The sequence below is a fragment of the Protopterus annectens genome, chromosome 5.part0 (assembly GCF_019279795.1).
Source record: "Protopterus annectens isolate FY-2018-M chromosome 5.part0, PAN1.0, whole genome shotgun sequence".
Lineage (NCBI taxonomy): Eukaryota > Metazoa > Chordata > Ceratodontiformes > Protopteridae > Protopterus > Protopterus annectens.
The window spans coordinates 656,284,266-656,301,639 of record NC_056735.1 but is presented as its reverse complement, the minus strand read 5'-3'; the positions used below and the strand labels follow the sequence as shown (position 1 = coordinate 656,301,639).

Genomic DNA, 17,374 nt, shown 5'->3' with positions numbered 1-17,374 from the left:
TTCAAAACAAACTGCTTCATCACTAAAATGGGGGATATTCTCTTGGAAGTTCTTACAAAGAACTGTTATCACATCACATAAAGTTGAATTGATGTACAATAAAGACACAGGATGCTGGAGATGTAAACTAAATGTTAAAGCAGACTGGCAGCACACGTTTTACGATTGTATAAAACTTAAAACATACAGGGATAATATGAATTCTCTTATAGTCTGTTTTTTAATGATAAATTTATGTGACCAAATCTTAATTTTAATACACCTATTCCCACTTGTGTCATGAAAATAAAATACCCTTGTTTATGGAGTATCTTAACATTAGCAAGAAAAGCCATCACCAAGAACTGGAAGAATCAGACTAATCATACTATGAAGGAATTTGTACACTTGGCAACTGAAGTTTGTCATCTTCAACTCATCACGATCAAGACATGCACACCTAGAATCACCTCTTTATACAATATATGGTTGAAATTCAAAGAACTGCTGGATAAACAGACCAATAATTATCTACTCATCACATTTCTTTTTCTGTTTACAAAGTTTTGCTTTATAGGAGACACCATGTAAAATAGTTAGTTAGTTTATTGCTTCTTATTGTTCTTTTAGATATATATATTTGTTTTATAATATCTTTATTATCATATACTGTTTTGTTGTTAAAATGTTCAATAAATACAAGTGATGAAAAAATGCTCCAGGCAGGAACTCTGCAGGTGTTAGGCGGTCTAAAATTCCATTCCACTCAGGCTACTTGTGAAAGAAAGAAAGTACTTTGGCCTGGCAGTTTAAAATAATATCTATGCTTTTCAGTACACCTCAACAATATGGCAGCTATAACTTTTCCATGTCGTGCAAGATGGGTGGAGGATGAAGGGCTGCACTTGTTACCCTCACACAAAGTGCAGGAGACCACAGCGCTGTGGTGTACAAATATGATAACCCATAAACATCAAAAAAGCATAAGTTTCAGACAAATCAAAATATTTTGATTGCCACACTCAGCTATACTCCATGTGGCAAAGAACTGGTCACAAGTTAGGAAGAACACAAAAAAAGTATGACAAAAATTTACAAATGAATGAAATACATTCGGCAGAACACCTTGCATTAACTGATGTCTACTACTGCAGAACCTTCGACAGCATATGGCAACCCTTATACCACATCTTTCCTTTAAAACAGTTATAATAAACTGGGCTCTTATTTTCTAAATGTTTCCTCAGGGTAATACAGTAGAGAGCCGCTTATTCGAACTAACTGGAACCTTTTCAACCATTCAGCGATTCCAGTGGACAATAAAGAACATTTTTCACGTGTGAGCGGGCTACAGGCTCAAAAAACATGCACAAGCGAATACGTATAATGTTTATGTATTCAGACTTTATGATTTTTCCTACCTGAAAACTTTGGAAGGCTGTGTTCAGATAATCAACTCTCTACTGTATCCAGAAAAAAAAAATGGAGAAAACGCTGACACTGAGAAAGACTGAAGGCAAAACAAGAATGAAATGGACAGAAGCTAAGATGGACAGACAACATTACTGATGTAACAAACATATGAATTAGATAGAACATAATAAAGCAGTTTTTGACAGGTAGGTCTGGCTTGCTGAAGTCTTTGAGGTCAAAGAACAGTCAGAATGAATGAACTAAACAAAATAACTATAAAACCACCTCAGTTATGGTTAATTTGATTTACGAGTAAGCATCTATGGAATCTTAAGGACTTCATTAGGCATAATAACAATGTAAAGCATGAAGATAGTCAATTTTTAAAGACAGAAATTGCCAAGGTAATCAGGTAAGAAAAGAAATCAAACTTCAAAAGTTACAAACACTGTTTAGCACTACAGTTATTAAAAAAATTCTCACCTGTCACTCTGTTTGTTGCAGAAATCATTTCGTATTTTGTCAACTATTGACGTTCTTGGAAGAATGTTGGTTTTATTCTTTTTCTTACTGTCTGTCTCAACAACAACAACAATTAGCCAATCAACAGTGTTGTAAATCTTCAGAATGTTTTGCCACTTTGTAATGTCATCCTTTACAGAAGACTTGTACAACTCAGTATCCTGCAAGTACAAAGTATAACAATTAATTAAAAAAATTAAGCTGAAATAAGAACCTGTGTGTGTGTGTGTGTGTGTGTGTGTGTGTGTGTGTGTGTGTGTGTGTGTGTGTGTATATATATATATATATATATATATATATATATATATATTGACAAACAACTATGTAAAACATTTATCCTTACAAATCCTCACCAATGTACAAGATAAAAACAGTCATCTCTATCATGGCCACAACAAAGAAAGTTTATCTATAATCTAGCCACATCAAACTTCAACTCCTTCTCAGCAGTATCAGAGAACAGACCTACAACAGTATATCAAACCTAGACATCCAGTACCCATTCTATCACTTAAATCAGCACAAAGCACATTCATTCAACTCAAGCAATAGAAAACAAAAACTGCAAAATAACAAGGATCAAGACCACAGTATAATCAAAACCAGAAATGCAATCGCTCAATACACTTTCCACACAAACAAAAATTCAGAGAAAAGTACTATTCTAAATCTCAACATTTAAATTCAATCAACAGTACAACAAATGTGGTACAAAACAACAAATACAACAAAATACTTGCCTAAACAAATCAGTCAAGTTGCATAATCTGAAAGCTTAAAATTCACATAAGAAGCTTGAAAGAAATCCAACATAAAGAAGCATAACAGATCTACTGTAAGAAAAAAAAAATCACTGAATTCAAAAATAAATAAATGAAAAGCAATTTTAAACACAAAAAGAATTTTCACACTCATACCTCAAAGCATGCAGGAAGCTTAAAAAGAAAATCCTGCAAAACATACATTTAAAAGTACAGAACCCCGTGAACATGCATAAAAGCATCCAATTTCAAAAGCAATCCCATGACTCTCAAGAGACATATCAATGTCAGTGTGACAGATGTAAACATTTAACCTGTACGCACTTCCTTTGTCTGACTAAAAAAAAAAAAAAAAAAAAAAAACTATCATCCAGTCTGTTCTTTTTTGTTTTGGACACTTTTCGCTCCACTTCCCCATCCCCACCCCACCTGTTAATAATCAAACTGCTCAAACTGTAATCACTACCTTTTGCTCCCTACTACATTGGCTTCTGCACTCCACATCAACCAAGGAGATCCTTGCTCTTAATCAGAGATTATCCTTCTGACCCTGTATTGTACTGTCACTGGATTGAGAGGTGTCCATTGCAGAAGCTGCTTCTGTCATAAGAGGTGTGGAAGACTCCCTCCTTGGTCTTAACAGTTTTGCACAGCAGCCTGATGGAACGCATAGTCCAGCAATACTATCCCCCACCTCAGCAACCCATACTTGGTTATATGAATGGGTCACATTACAGCTAATGTGCAAAGAAGCAGCTTAATGGACAAACACCTTAGTCTTTGACCAATCCAGGTGCATGCACAACAGTGTCAGGGGTGAATTCCTCTGCTCTCTGTTCTGCTACTTGCAATATACTGCAGGTCCCATTACTGTTCACTGTGCATATGCTTCACTTATGAGACATTAAACAAAGGAGAGACAAACAATATCACACAAATGTATACCTACCCTTTCCTCACATTCAGTTCCTAATGTTAAACTGGCTGATGACTTGAAATTCACCCATGGCTGGATGGCAGTTAATCACTTGAAGCTCAACACACTGAAGATCAAGATCATGGCTTCACAGACCATTTTGAGGGATTTGTCTGCTTAAGTTCTGCCCTTTAACATAATCTGCTGTGGTGACAAACTGAAATTTGCGTCAAAGTTACATAATCTAAGTCTTGTGTTTAATAGCAAGCTATCCCTCAATGATCAGGTTCCTGCTTTTGCTAAATCTTCACAGTTTTGTTATCAGGAACATTCCCATATTAAGCACCTTACTACACTTGTAGACTTTGCTACAATGGTTTAAGTCTAACATTTTCCCGGATGGACTACTGCTATGTCTTGCACCTTCAGTTTTCACCACTTGCAGATCACTCAACTCACCACAGCCTGGCTGCTTACTGGGTGTTTCATTACCAACATAGTACACATACTTGTTGACAGTTCTATTCTGGTCTTTCTGGCCCCATATGACTTGGGTCTTCCCACTTCCATTTGTGAGATCTTCTAGCAGCTTAGATCAGCCATCCAGTGACCACTGCCTTTTCCAGAGGTGTAGCTGGAGTCTTCTGGCACCCAAACCTTAGCTTATCATGAGATGTGCTTTTACAATATTCTATCTAGGTAGCTGAGTAATTCATCCATGGCAAGCAGCTTGAAGTTCTCCTTTATGACCCATGTACTTATCTTTCCTTCTAATGAGTGATACCTAGCTTTATAACCGTTATTGCAAGATCTTTTTTTTTCTGTTTTTTTCTGGGGGGAGGGTTGCCAACCATGACTGCCGGTTGTTAAGCCTTTGGCCATGACTTAATTTGCACTAACAGAAACATTAGCCATAATGATTAGGGAAAATAAAATTATTCAAGGAATAAAATTTAAAAAAATATATGAATCTAAAATATCACTGTTTGTGGATGATACAATGCTGACAATTACTGAAATAAATAAATCTACAAAAGAAGTAAAGACAATAATTCAAAAATGAAGCAGCATCTAGCTTGCATTTTAATAATGGGAAATCTAAACCTGCAATTAAATAATAACAGTTTAAATATATCATCAGAACTAGAAAGTGAGGCAGAACATCTTTAAATAATACTAGCTAAAGCTTGGCAAGAAACAAGAGACAGAACTTTAACAAAATAAATAAAGAAATAAACAAAATGACAGATGTGGAATAAAAGATTTGTGACTGTTTCACCAATTGTGACATCATGTTTTTTTCAACCATTTAAATGTAACATTTTGTTTTTCTAACTAGAGTCTGAACACGTCTAGAGGAAGACAAAAGCACTTACTCTGGATTTACCAATAAAGGTGTGTCTTAGAAGAGAGTTGTTTTGAGATATTTTTCTTGTGTAGAATAAGATTCTGTTTTCATTTTCTTTGTTTTTATTTCTTGAGCTGATGTTCTGTACATTTTCTTTCATTTGTGATTAGTATGTTGGGGACCAGCAGTCTACACAGAAGGTGGCTCCTTGGAACTTATTGAGGAATGACATCTTAGCGCACGTTAAGTGTTTCTGTTTGGTTCTGACAGAACAAATAATAAACCACCCATGGTCAGTCAGTTACCCCAGTGGCTTACCATACTTTGTACAGGTGAGGGCAACTTACAATGACAGAGACCCAGAAACTGAGAGTAGGTTTAGACACAGAGAATTTACAAGTAGTGACACGTTTAAAATGTTAAATTTGTCTAGTAGAGTTTTATTAGACACCAATATGGCTGTGTTATAAAATGGACTTGAATTCATACCCTCTGAGAAGGCAACTATTACAGATGCTTTGATTGCAGGTTGATCTTATACAAAAAAAGTTAAGTTTAGCAGTTTGTTTTAAAATGCAAGATGTTACTAATAATGAACATGATATGTTAGTAAAACAAAGGATTTTTAAACCACCCATTTGTAATGCCACTGATTCCATCTGAAAAATTGTGAGCAGGAGATTAGAAATGCTTTATTAAAACCCTGCAAAAATAAATTGTATAATCTCACTAAAAGTGAGTGGGAGGCAAAAATTAGCATGTCTAATGACAAACTGATTATGATTATGAAAGTGGACAAGGGGTGGCCATTATTATAATGGACACTGATGTCTATGATAAAAAAGATATCTGAACTACTTGATGAGGATTCACTTTATAGGCCAGTTTTACTAGACAACATTTATAGCGGTTATATAAAGAAAGTGATTTCTTTTCCTGGGCTTTTGAATAGGATATCACTGACAGAAAACTTACAGATTTCCTAAGGGTCCCTTTTCCCAAGACAGGAGTAATTTTTGGAATACCCAAGCCCCACAAAGGTTGTCACAATCGTCCCTTGAGGCCTATAGGGTCAGTATCTGCCTCCAGAATGAAAACTCTAGCTCTGTAAGAGGAGCACAAGTTGAAGCATTTGGTAACACAGATGAAGTCATATAGTTTAGATTCTGCGGACTCTTTTTGGAAATTTTATGATATAGTTTTTAATATAAATTATTGGTTGTTTGCAGCAGACATTGGCAGCCTGTACAGCATGATTCCCACTGATCTTCGTTTAGAATGGTTTAAAACTTGTTTATTGGAGTACAGCTAGTTTAAATTTAAAGTTATAGAAACAGATTTTGTTACTTATTGTTTGGATTTGCTGTTAAAAGCACAATTATTTCTTGTTTAAGAAGACATATCAACAAGTACAAGGAGTGGCCATGGGGGCAGCCATGGCACTGAGATACATCAACAGTGGGCTGGCATATTGGGAGGAACTGTACATGTATGAAAGCGTTTTTATATACTCTGTAAAAAATATTTAAGATTTACTGATTATGTGCTTTTGTATGATCAGGGAAGAATGACATGCTTAAGGGCTTTCAGAAATACCTCAATAACACCAATAAACTCTTAAAATTCACTTAAAGGGCAAGCAAGTGTACTGTAGTGTTTATGGACATTAAGTTACAAAAGAATTTAGAAAATGATTAGTATATGACTTCAATAGCTAGGAAGGAAATTGCTAGTAATGGATATCTTCAATTTCAAAGTATCCACCCTTCCAATCTTAAAGAAAAAATCTTAAAGAACATTTTATTAAAGGACAGATGATCATAGCTAGCTGACTGTGTTCCACTGACACTGACTTTTTAAGTGAGCTGGACGTGTTGTATATGAAATTCTTAGAAAAAGGTCATCTCTCACTTTATTAATAAATGTAAGAATGAGATTGTACAGAGAAGAGCCAATAAAGTGTATAGACCTTTTACTGAAGAATGGAGTACTTTGTTGAAAGTGAAGTAAATAAGACAAACAAAAACTACGCCATGGATATGGTCTTAAGTTACACTCCTGATACCCCAGAAATTAAGAATATTATAAACAACAAATGGCAGATTTTGAGTGCTGATTTTTTTATTAAGGAAATGGTAGCGGAAGCCTCAATGTTTATTAATAAAAAGTAGACATCTGAAACATTTGTTTGAAGGGGACTAGTTTAGAAAAAACCTAGTGATTCCATAAGGAATAAAGGTACTTTTGCATATAACTGCTGTAATTAATACAAATTTATTGCTAATTCCACTTCTTTCTTTTGTGTAATTATGCATCTCCCAAATATTGTAATTGTACCATCAATAATTTGGTCTATATGGCAGTGTGTCCTTCTTGTCAGAGTTTTTATATTGGCAGAACAAGAAAATTAATACTAAAATTTATTAACCTTGTTATGCCATTAGACCAAAAGACAAAAAGTTGCTCTGTCTAAACATACTTTAAAATGTAAAAAATTTAAAAGATTTCTCTTTTATGCAATTGACACAACTGAACCGGATTTAAGAAAGAGTAATGCTGAGAATAAACTACATTTGAAAGAATATGAATGGCAGGTATAACTGAATGCACTTAATTTGAGTGGTTTCAACAATCATATCAATTTTAAATGCATTTTAAAAAAGCAAAGACTGAAAATGAAATAATTTTATACATCTCAAAATAATTTATATATAGAGCTGGTTGTTACTTTTTTAACACTGATTATATATGATGATTTTAATGGGTTAAAATAAGAACAGTTGTCTATTTGGTGAGGACATTTTATAACTGGTTCACCAATTGTCATGGTTTTTCAATTATTTAAGAGTAATGATTTGTTTTTTTAACCAGAGTCTGATGAAGTCTTGAGGAAGATGAAAAGATTAACCAATAAAGTTGCATCTTAGAAGGCAGTTGCTTTGAGACCCTTTTTCTGAGTACAACAGGATTTTGTTTTCATTTTGTTTGTTTTTACTTCTCATACTGGTGTCCTTTACGTTATTTCCTTTTGTTTATAAACAGATTTATACTTTTGAGGAAAAGTTTCAGTTAATAACAATTATATTACTCTCCAAGATATTATATACAATTCCAGTAACCCCTATCTCATCAAATAAAACATAAATAAAAAAAAAAAATAATCAACCTTTTTAACATTTACACGGTATTAAAGAAAAAAAAAAGGCTAGCTTATAATCATCAGAAAGAAATGAAGGCTGTCCCAGGAGATGAGGGGTCCAGTTGGTTTCACAACTGTGATCAGAACCAATGATCAAAATCAAGGAGTCTGAAGCTTACAACAGACCTGAAAGGATCAGTGCAGAAGGAGAATCTGGGGACATCAGTGTCGATCATTTGGCTATGGGACACAGCACTGAAGATTTTGGTGTAGAGTGCGTCAGACACATTGTCGGTGTTGTCGCATGAGATGCAACTCCAACCAGAGGGATGATAAGGGTTGGCTTCAGCTCAAATGTCAACTCAAGAGTCCACTGGTACCCAGGTGGATGCTGCTAAAGGAACAGAAGTAATGGGAGTGAGAGGGCCTGTCTTATTTGAGCTTTCACAGACGCTGTTATAATTTGGCCCCAATCAAAGTCAACAATGCTCCTAGTGGACCTAGTAGAAATAAATGATGATTCAGAAGGAGGTCTTGAACTCATGAATCCCAACAGCTCCCTCCCAGATGATAGGAGTACTCACAAGGGAGGCCTTTTTGGAAATTAATCACAAATAATTACAGCGTCTGTATCAACACCTGGCAACATTGAGGGTCGCGGATTTGGCAGCTACTATATAGTTGGGAATAATTCAAGCACTTGTTCAGAGAGCCTCAGAACTTTTGGTGCCAGGATAGAAGATGGAGTATCTTGAAGCCTCCCCTTTTTTTCTCTCAGGCTGTCTTTTTCTTAAGATTAGTCTTTATCCCAGTATTTGTGGGTAATTTCTCAGTGCTTTTTCAAGGCTGAGAAAAAGGATTCACCAGCCAATTCTCCTACAGCATTAGGGAGAAGGCCTTTTAATATTAACTTGTTCCTCCTGTTCATCAAATACTGGGGTCGAAAAGACTGACAGATGTGCAATGGACATTCAAGTGCTCTGACCCCAGGCATACTACACATTTTTGATATGGTTCCCAAGGCAGAATATTGTGAACCATTAGGTACACTTTTTAAATCCTAACTGCTTCACCATGAACATAGGTAATATTGCCCACAGAAGAAAATTTCAAACAGAGAAAAAAAATCTGACAGAAAAATAGAATGATATAAACTTTTTTGTTTTTTAAGAGAAAGTCAGGCTTGTGTTTCTCTGAAAAAAAAAAATAAATAAATATCGTACATGTCAAAAAAAAAATACAGGAGCTCTAAGTACTACAATGAGCATCCAAAGTTTATACAAAGACAGTTACTAAATTAATTACCTGTCAGAAAAGCCCGTATCAACAAGCTTACAAAAAGCCTAAGCTGAAACGGAGAAAGATGTTAAACATGTATGTAAACAGTTTTTGTTTTGAAAAGTACTCATAAAGCAAAGAATATTTAGTTTTTAACACCAAGAAAATTATAAATATAGAGGAAAAAAATCTCAAATCTGGAATTAAATCAATGGGCTCTGGTGGATCAAGGCTAAACAGATCTGGAAAACAACAGGGCCTAGCACAGCATTATAGGAGACAGAAGAAGCTCGAGTGCTGGAAAAGCTTCTGAGTGAAAAGTTTGCTGGCTCAGATCCACCATAAGGGTGTACAACCTAACTATCAAGATAGACTGAGAAGACAATACAGGAGAAAGAAGATGGTGGAGGTGGGGTACAGCATTATCTAGCTGGAATGGTGCCTTTACAAACACAGTGTATTTAAATTTGCTCTGGATACCTACAAAAATGACAGTAAAGCCTGTAGTTTAGATTTTTCGAAGAGCTATCCCAGCTGTTCAACAATACTTTTTATTCTCCTTATTCTTACCTCCCTACAACTAACCATCAGTTGCTGACAGTGCCTTCCCTCATGCAGTGGGTCTACTGAACATGCCTGTCTACATGGACATTTTTCCAACCATGTTTGGGGTCGGTAAGAAAACCGAGGAATCTAAGGGAGTTTTTTTTTCCCTTGTGGCCAAACAATTCCACCACTGCATTCACATACTGCTCAAGGGCTTGGGAGGTATTGTGCAAACAGGCATATCTTCCGTCACTGTGTGTATGACTTAGCAAATGCCCTGCCCCCTTACATGTAAGTAACTCCCCCTATCTCCACACGGGATTAACCACAGTGGTGTTGCCAAGTGTCGACCCTTTCTCTGCCCCCAACCACCTCCCAGGATATACAAACTTATCTAAGTTGCTCAAGCTTACCCCACACCACTCAACTCCTCCACTGCCAGAGCCACTAATCAAACTCTGGTAGTCTGGGTCATAGTCAGGGTTTTATCCTTCTACAGAGCCACATACTCCAATACTTTTGACTCACAAGGTTACTGTTTTATCTTTCCAGAGGGAAAAAAAACATACCTCTCAAATGGGGAGCTATTGGTTCTCTGCCGAGGAGAGCCGGCACCTGCCCAGGGGAAGAGTGCTATTGAACATGTTGGAGGAGTTTAAACCGGAGTTCTTTAGACTGGGTAGCTCTACAAAGGGGTCTTTAAATTCCTGAATGACTAAGCTACTAAAAGATGGCATTAGATTCATAGATTAGTACTTGGCTAACTGATCTTGTGGACCTTTTTAAGCATAGCCAGTTGCCCATGTGAGAATCAAACCCTGCATCTTGCGTCTGTGTGGTAAATGCCTTAACAACTAAGCCAACCTCCCCTCTCAGGGAACATCCAAAGATCTTAATGAGGTACAATTTGTCCTTAAGTAACTGGAGGGTTCATTACTAGTGGAAAGGCATACTCAGATCAATACACACACACACACACACACACACACACACACACACACACACACACACACACACACACACACACTCATCTCGTGGAAAGCTAAGAACGTTGGATATTCTACCAGCATGTTTAGTTGAAATCTCATACATTCGACTAATGCCAGTAGATTACTGCCCGAGATACCTGTGCAGTGGGGAATAGGTTTTAGCGGATTCCTCACTGTAGTCTAAATTTGGAGTTTTTTTATATATAATTAGCCGGTTCTGCATGTGCATTTAAATAAATAAGTAGAAAATTTTATAAACTATATATTAAATCTTCATACATTTCATGCAGGAAATTTAGACTTTATTAATACTACTATTATGTTTTTTTTTTTTTTTTTTTTTTTTAAAGATATCAGTGGTGTTTATTAATAGGAAATATGTTGTTTTCCATGAGAAATATACTGTTCCCCACTGGAAATCTCCAGCAAGTAATAGCATATAATATTGTTTTCTGCTATTTAGTGTCGCTATGCATACACAAATTGGTTTAAATGTACTTATTTGCATGCAATATTTTGTTTTGCCACTTGGTATCTCTATATCCAAGATGTGTGTGTGTGTGTGTGTGTGTGTGTGTGTGTGTGTGTGTGTGTGTGTGTGTGTGTGTGTGTGTGTGTGTTTGTGTGTGTGTACATATGTATTTTTTCTTTATTATTTTACGTTCATTGCTTGCATATCTAGAGATCATTGAATGATCCGATTAATTCTTTATTACATATGAACTGTACTGTATTTAATAGAATCAAAATTTCCCACCAGAAAAGTTACAAAAGTTGATTATGTAATAGGGTGTAAATTTACACTGAAGAAGCTTCATGTTGAGGAGGGAAATCTGGTTTGTGTTGCACAGTGTGTGTTTTACATATTAATGTTAATTACAGCTTCTATTTGGGCACTCTACACGTATATATATATATATAAAACTATGTCCTTCTCTCTCTCTCTACACACACACACACACACACACACATATATATATATATATATATATATATATATATATATATATATGGTTCCACTTCATATGAACGAAAGCTCATAACATCTAAATTCAAAACAGCAAGACCAAATGATCGAAAATCCAAAACATCTAAAACTCATAACATCGAATCTCAAAACACTGAAAACTACAAAGCAACTATAAATAACATCCCACACACTGTTTACTACATTTATGCAGGGGGGCAAGCCCCCCTGCACCCCCCTTAAATTAAATATACCAACTCTGAGGTCGCACTACAGTGGGGTTAGGAAGTTAACTTTTTTCCTCACTGTAGTGCGACCTCGGACTTGGTATATTTAAATTACAGGGGGTGTGGGGGACAGAGCTTGCCCCCCTGCATAAACGTAGTAAAACATCTGTGGGATGTTACTTATAGTTGCTTTGCAGTTTTCAATGTTTTGAGATTCGATGTTATGAGTTTTAGATGTTGTGGTTTAGATGTTATGAAGTTAAATGTTATGGGTTTTCGATGTTTTCAAATGGAAACATATATATATATATATATATATATATATATATATATATATATATATATATATATATATATATATATATATATATCTACATAGCTATATATCTACACATCCACAAACACACACACACACATACACATATATATATATATATATATATATATATATATATATATATACAGTGGATATAAAAAAGTGTACATACCCCTGTTAAAATGCCAGGTTTTTGTGATATAAAAAAATGAGATCACAATAAATCATTTCAAAACTTTTCCCACCTTTAATGTGACCTATAACCTGTACAATTCAATTGCAAAACAAACAAATCTGTTAGGGGAAAAATATAAAAAATAAAAAATGTACAATAAGCTGGTTGCATAAGTGTGCACACCTTAAACTAATACTTTGTTAAAGTACCTTTTGATTTAATTACAGCACTCAGTCTTCTTGATAGGAGTCTATCAGCATGGCATATCTTGACTTGGCAATATTTGCCCACTCTTCCTTGCAAAAGCGCTCTAAATCTGTCAGATTGTGAGGGCATCTCTTGTGCACAGCCTTCTTCAGGTTACCCCACATATTTTCTATTGGAGTTGGGTCTGGGCTCTGGCTGGGCCATTGCAAAACTTTAATTTTCTTTTGGTGAAGGCATTCTTTTGCTGATTTGGATGTATGCTTGGGGTCATTGTCATGTTGAAAGGTGAAATTCCTCTTCAGCTTCAGCTTTCTAGCAGACGTTTGAAGGTTTTGGGCCAAAAGTAACTGGTATTTGGAACTGTTCATAATTCCCTTCACCTTGACTAAAGTCCCAGTTCCAGCTGAAGAAAAGCAACCCCAAAGCATGATGCTGCCACCACCATGCTTCACCGTGGGGATAGTATTCTTTTGGTGATGCGAAGTGTTGTTGTTTTTGCGTCAAACGTACCTTTTGGATTTGTGGCCAAAATGTTCAACCTTGCATTTTCCCACATGCTTTTGGGAGACTATGTATTGTTTTGCAAATTTTAGCCAGGACCGGATGTTTTTCTGTGGAAGAAAAGACTTTCATCTTGCAACCCTACCCCACAGTCCAGACATAGGGAGAATACAGGAGATTGTTATCACATGTAGTACACAACCAGTACTTGCCAGAAATTCCTGCAGCTCCTTCAGTGTAGGTCTCTTGGCAGTCTCCCTGACCAGTTTTCGTCTTGTCTTTTCATCAATTTTGGAGGGACGTCCAGTTCTTTGCAACGTCACTGTTGTCCCATATTTTGTCCACTTTTTGATGACTGTCTTCACTGTGTTCCATGGTACATCCAATGCTGTGAAATTTTTTTGTACCCTTCTCCTGACTGATACCTTTCAACAAGGAGATCCCTTTGATGCTTTGCAAGCTCTCTGCAAACCATGGCTTTTGCTGTAGCAGGCAGCTGAGTAAATGTCAGGAAAATCCTACTAGGACAGCTGAACTTTATTTGGGGTTAATCAGAGTCTCTTTAATTGATGGCAAGTGTGTACCCAAGAAGACTGAATGCTGTAATTAAATCAAAAGGTGCTTCAACAAAGTATTAGTTTAAGGGTGTGCACACTTATGCAACCAGTTTATTGTACATTTTTTAATTTTTATACATTTTCCCCTAACAGATTTGTTTTTCAAATGAAATGCACAGGTTACAGGTCATATTAAAGGTGGGAAAAGTTTTGAAATGATTTATTGTGGTCTCATTTTTTTATATCATAAAAACCTGGCATTTTAATCATAAAAACCTGGCATTTTAACAGGGGTGTTTACACTTTTTATATCCGCTGTACATATACCGAGATATATATATATATATATATATATATATACACACACACACACACACACACACACACACACACACACACACACACACACACACACACACACACACACACACACACACACACACATATATATATATATATATATATATATATATATATATAAAATCGATAGAATAGATAGATATACTAATACAGATATACATAGTCAGATAGTTATAGCCTATGGATACAAAAGTAGCTTGTGGTGCAGGTTGTTGCTATTGCCCTGGACTGACAGATATGCACATATGTCTGTCTGAGTAAACTATCCATATTTGCAAGGTACTGTCCTACAGGTATGGCATGTACTATTATTCACAACAAGAATCCTCTAGAGTTACTCAAGACAGCTGCCACCAGCCCAGCTCACACAAAGTACAGTTTTGTACCTACCATAAATGTAGATGTCCGATAGGAATGCATCTGCAGTCCTTACAAATGGGTTGTCCTGTCGTCAGGCAGCCCTTCGGTCGGCCGGATTCCAAAGTCTGGGTCTGGCTTCGGCTGGTGTCGCACTTCACCCGACGTCATAGCTGCAGTTATTCGGGTATAAAGGCATCAGCCGACGCCATTTTCCACAGTGTTTCTTGCCCCAGATGCCAGGTGCCCTCTTGGATGGCTAAATTTGGATAAATGCCAATGTTTCCAAATAGTAGAGAGCAAACACATAAAATAAGCATGTATGTACATATATACAAACAAATACACCATAATAGATCCCCCCCAAGCTAGCTGAAGGATGGCAAATACCCTAGGAGTACCACAGAGGGGAAGGTGGGTGGGTAATCCTGACTGCAGATGCATTCCTATCGGACATCTACATTTATGGTAGGTACAAAACTGTACTATGTCCTTCAAGGATGCATCTGCAGTCCTTACAAATGGGTAGAATACCATAGCTAAACTAGGGGAGGAGGAAAAAGGTAAAATTATGGTGTAGTTAGGATCCCTTGCAAAACAGCAGTGGCAAAACCTGCTCGGGATCTAGAGTATAAGGGTAAATTGTAATGCTTGGCAAATGTATGCACGGAGGTCCAAGTAGCAGCCTCTATAATGTCCTTGGTAGCCACTCCTCGTAAGAAAGCTGTGGTAGTGGCTGTAGCCCTTGTGGAGTGAGGCCTGATGTTCTCTGGAGTTTTCTTTCCATGGTAGGAGTAACAAAATCTAATGCAATTTCCTATCCATTTGGAGATTGTCTGTTTTGAAATTGGTTTTCCTTCCTTTCCTGTTGCATATGCTACCAGAAGCGGGTCAGTTTTTCTATTGGACTTGGTCCTGTCCAGGTAGTAGCATAATTGTCTATGTACATCCACGGTATGCAACAGTCTTTCTCCCCTGTTCTGAGGGTTGGGGAAGAATGTAGGTAGGTGGATAGCCTGATTTAAAGATACTCTGGATACCACCTTAGGCATAAATGTAGGATTTGTTCTCATGGACACTCTATCTTGATGGAAGATCAGGAAGGGTTGCACTGCCATTAATGCCTGTAGTTCACAGACCCTTCTTGCTGAGGTGATTGCCAGCAGGAAAGCAGTCTTCCAGGATAAGTATTGTAATTCTGCTGTTGCTGCTGGTTCGAAAGGGGGAAGTGTCAATTTTTCTAGCACAAAGTTCAAGTCCCATGCTGGCAATGGTGGTTTCCTGGGAGGTTTTACATTTTTAATTCCTCTCAGAAACTGCCTGAGCAGAGGATGTGAGAAGACAGGAGGATCCAAGCTGTATTCTGCTGAAATGGCTGATGCATGTGTCTTGATGGAAGAATAGGACAGGCCTGTATGGAAGAGCTCTGCCAAGTACTCCAGGATGTTAGCTAGGTTTACCAGTGCCACATTTTCTCCCTTTGCAGTACTCCAAATGAGATATCTTTTCCATTTTGCTGCATAATTCTTTCTTGTTGAAGGTCTACGAGCCTCAAGGATTATGTCTTTAACCCTTTGGGATAAATTTGGGTTAATTGTTCTTATGTAATGTTCCAGGCAGTTAGCTGCAGAGTTTTCAGGTTTGGATGCAGGATGTTGTAGTTGTTCTGTGTTAACAGCAATGGGATCAGAGGTAGTGCCCATATTTGATCCCGAGACATGCTCCTCAGCAATGGGTACCAATGTTGCCTTGGCCAGTCTGGAGCTACCAGAATGATCCTTGGACGTTCCTCTTTGATCTTCAAAAGCACCTTGTGCATCAAAGGTAGTGGTGGGAATGCGTATGCTGTCAGGTTCTTCCAACTGAAAGATAGGGAGTCCACCTTCCAAGCAAGTGGGTGGTACGTCCTTGTGCAGAATCTTTTTAGCTGGTGATTGTGTGGGGATGCAAATAAGTCTATTTGTGGTAATCCCCATTCTCTTGTGATGGCTTTGAAGATGTCCGGATGCAGCATCCATTCGTGGGCATCCGTGGTAGTTCTGCTTAGTATGTCTGCTAGAATGTTTTCTTTTCCCGGTACAAAAATTGCTTGTAACTGAATGTTGTAGCTCAGAGCCACATCCCATAGGTCCAGTGCCAGCCGGCATAGAGGGTATGAATGTGTGCCTCCCTGTTTGTTGATGTACCACATAACTGTGGTGTTGTCTGTCCTTATCATCAACTGACCTTCCTGGAGAAATGGTCTGAATGAGTGGATTGCCAATTTTACTGCCAGCATTTCCTTTATGCAGGCGCAGCTGGTCTTAAGTCCATAAGCCTTGTATGCACTTGTCCAGCATGTGTGCCCCCCAACCGAGGTCTGATGCATCTGTCGTGATAGTTTGGCTTGGTTGACTGTTGCAGAAGGGCAATCCTGTGTTTGATTGACAGGCCTGAGCCCACCATAGGAACTCTTGCTTCAGGCATGGGATTATTGGAATTTTGGTTTCTAGGCTGTGCTTGTGTTGAGACCACAAATTCTTTAGGTACCACTGTAGCTTTCTCATATGCAGCCTGGCATGAGGGACCAGAATTATGCAGGATGCCATGAAGCCTAGGGCTTGTAGTACTTTCCTTGCAGTTAGATGGTTCTGCTTTGTTAATGCCAAGAAGTAGAGAGGTAGTTGCTCTTTCTTTTCTGCAGTTAGGAATGCCATTTGTTTTGATGTGTCCAGCTCTGCACCCAGAAAGGTTATTCTTTGGGATGGAATCAGCCTTGACTTTTTTATATTGACTGTATATCCCAGGGCTTGCAGCAGGTAAATGACTCTTTGTAA

General features: G+C 37.3%; 1 protein-coding gene across 2 annotated transcripts in view; it reads right to left on the bottom strand.

The window, feature by feature from the left end:
* Nucleotides 1–17,374, bottom strand: part of TRAPPC10 (trafficking protein particle complex subunit 10) — a 2,525,275-nt gene that overhangs the window by 1,788,439 nt on the left and 719,462 nt on the right. For both annotated transcript variants that reach the window (XM_044072500.1, XM_044072501.1), the window contains exon 4: nucleotides 1,876–2,075. In XM_044072500.1, the coding sequence (XP_043928435.1) occupies nucleotides 1,876–2,075 (200 nt within the window). The remainder of the gene's footprint in view (nucleotides 1–1,875; nucleotides 2,076–17,374) is intronic.